At 39.7% G+C, this 2,308-nt stretch overlaps 1 protein-coding gene and 1 pseudogene across 1 annotated transcript in view; one reads left to right on the forward strand and one right to left on the reverse strand.

Annotated features, from left to right (window-relative positions):
- OTC (ornithine transcarbamylase) overlaps positions 1-2,308 on the reverse strand; it is a 63,671-nt gene that overhangs the window by 20,417 nt on the left and 40,946 nt on the right. Inside the window, exon 5 of the mRNA XM_017507009.2 lies at positions 771-924. Coding sequence (XP_017362498.1) covers positions 771-924 — 154 coding nt within the window. The remainder of the gene's footprint in view (positions 1-770; positions 925-2,308) is intronic.
- Positions 1-2,308, forward strand: part of LOC119468012 — a 6,017-nt pseudogene that overhangs the window by 1,797 nt on the left and 1,912 nt on the right.

A 2,308-nucleotide genomic window follows, 5' to 3' on the forward strand; every position in this document is an offset into this window, starting at 1 on the left:
TTTTTTGAGACAGAGTCTTACTCTGTTGCTGGGCGCCAGGCTGGAGTGAAGTGGCACGATCTTGGCTTACTGCAACCTCCGCCTCCTGGGTTCAAGCAATTCTCCTGCCTCAGCCTCCAACTACCTGGGCCTACAGGCATGCGCCAGCACATCCAGCTAATTTTTTTGTATTTTTAGTAGAGACTGGGTTTCACCATGTTGGCCAGGATGGTCTCGATCTCTTGACCTTGTGATCCGCCCACCTTGGTCTCCCAAAGTGCTGGGATTACAGGCGTGAGCCACTGTGCCTGGCCAACCCTACTTTTAAACAATCCATTTATTAAAATGATAGACAATGTCCCCCTCTTCCAGAGTGACTCAGTAACTGACCATTTTGAATATTCAAAGCATACTCCACCAGTCTTCACTCCCAAGCCACAGTCTCTGATGTCTATAGAATCACATAAGGCTTGTCCATTCTGTATGCTCCAATGTTCTCTATTTATCCATTGTGTGAAATAATGCACCAAAAATCAAAGGGATTGACAGAACGGAAGATGAGATGGGGCTAAAGGTTTGAGAATAGGGTTCAGTGCAGAAAGATCTTATAGTCTGTTTCTAACAATGCCCCCTTTTCCTCAGAAAATGCACACATAAGCTGTAATTCTTTGTCAAGCTGATATTTGAAAATAAAACACCAATACCATGATTTAAGTAAATGATTTCACTTAAAGCAAGTCAGGAATTATTTGTTGATTTTGCTCTTTTGTAAGACAAATAAATAAACCAACCTGGAGCGTGAGGTAATCGGCCAGGATCTGGATAGGATGGTACAAATCTGACAGCCCATTGATAATTGGGATGGATGCTTCTTTAGCCAGGGTGTCCAAATCTGATTGCTTATATACTCGAGCCAGTACTGCATCTGTCATGCTAGACAATACACTGTGGCAAACCAAGAAAGTGATAATCTAAGTTAATTATACTTAATAATGCCTTATTTAATATAAGAACAGAAATAGTAACACGAAATGCTAATAGAATTTTTACTACGTGAAAACAACCTACCAACATTACAGGTTTAAAAGGTAATATTAAACATGTATTCATTACATAAGCCAGATGTTGTACTTCCCACAACTTATCCAGTGACCAGCGATTTTACATTTTTTATGGAGATAAATTAATTGTGGGCCTAATAGACATAATGATGAGTTATAATTGATAAATGGTCATTGGTTAAAAGGAACAAGACCAAAAGCAAGATATACAGAGAAACATTAATGACCTGCCATATGGCTAATTTTCTTTTACATCATCCAACAGAAAAATACATATTTTCACTAGGGAATTGCAAGTCCCAGTGTGGCAGCCATGAAAGTGCACACACAAATCACCCTACAGAAGAGAACTTGCTGTGAGGAGAGCCATTGGCTGACACTCTAGCTGCTACACCTTCGGATCTCCTGCAGCATTCCTGACAAGCCCACCCACCCCAGGCTGTTCCAGCCTGACGACAGAACACAGTGGGGAGAGTAACGCTGAGCCATTCCTGCCTGACAGGGGACCTCTGTGATGGGCAGTCTGTGCTCTGGGGTACCCCATCGGCCTGGCTGGGTCAGACCCACCTTCCTGTCTGAAGGCCCTCTTGGCCCATTCCTGCTCCCTCTCTCTTTATGTTTCTTAGTGTTTCCCTCAATAAATTTCTTGCAAGACTAATTCCATCTTGGAATCTGCTTCTTAGTGGACCTGAACTGACACCGAAAGCAATAAACTCTGGTGCTGCTTGCCCCCAGGGATTGGAGGATCAAAGATTAAAAACTATATTCCTATAACAATATTTTTCTAGACTTACAGATTTTTTTCTAATTTTTAATGAATTTATCATGCCCACGGTTCTGATTTTCAAATTTCATGAACCAGCAAAATTTCCAAAAATATGTGGAGATCAAGATAAGATTCGTGACTCTATTTAGCAAATTAAAGGCATGAGAAAAGCAAATAAACAGATATAATACATTACTACCTTAATTTAATTTACAAAGGATATTTTTAACACCAGAAAGGTATGAAAGACAATTTCAAAGAATAATCCTTGAAATGAATTATTTTAGCTTTATGAAATTCACTATATAATCTTATCCTTGTTTTTCTTATTCCACCACTTTGATGAAACTTCTCCACACCAGGGTCAGTGAGGGATCGAGATTTGTTTTTCTTTTTTTTGACACTTGATCTTAGTCAAAAGGGATCGAAATATTTAAACCACTGATTTGAACAATCTAAGCACGCTGTATTTGATAGCATGAGGAGTGAATAAAAGAGCTGT

The sequence above is a fragment of the Cebus imitator genome, unplaced genomic scaffold (genome assembly GCF_001604975.1).
Source record: "Cebus imitator isolate Cc_AM_T3 unplaced genomic scaffold, Cebus_imitator-1.0 Scaffold366, whole genome shotgun sequence".
Classification (NCBI taxonomy): Eukaryota; Metazoa; Chordata; class Mammalia; order Primates; family Cebidae; genus Cebus; species Cebus imitator.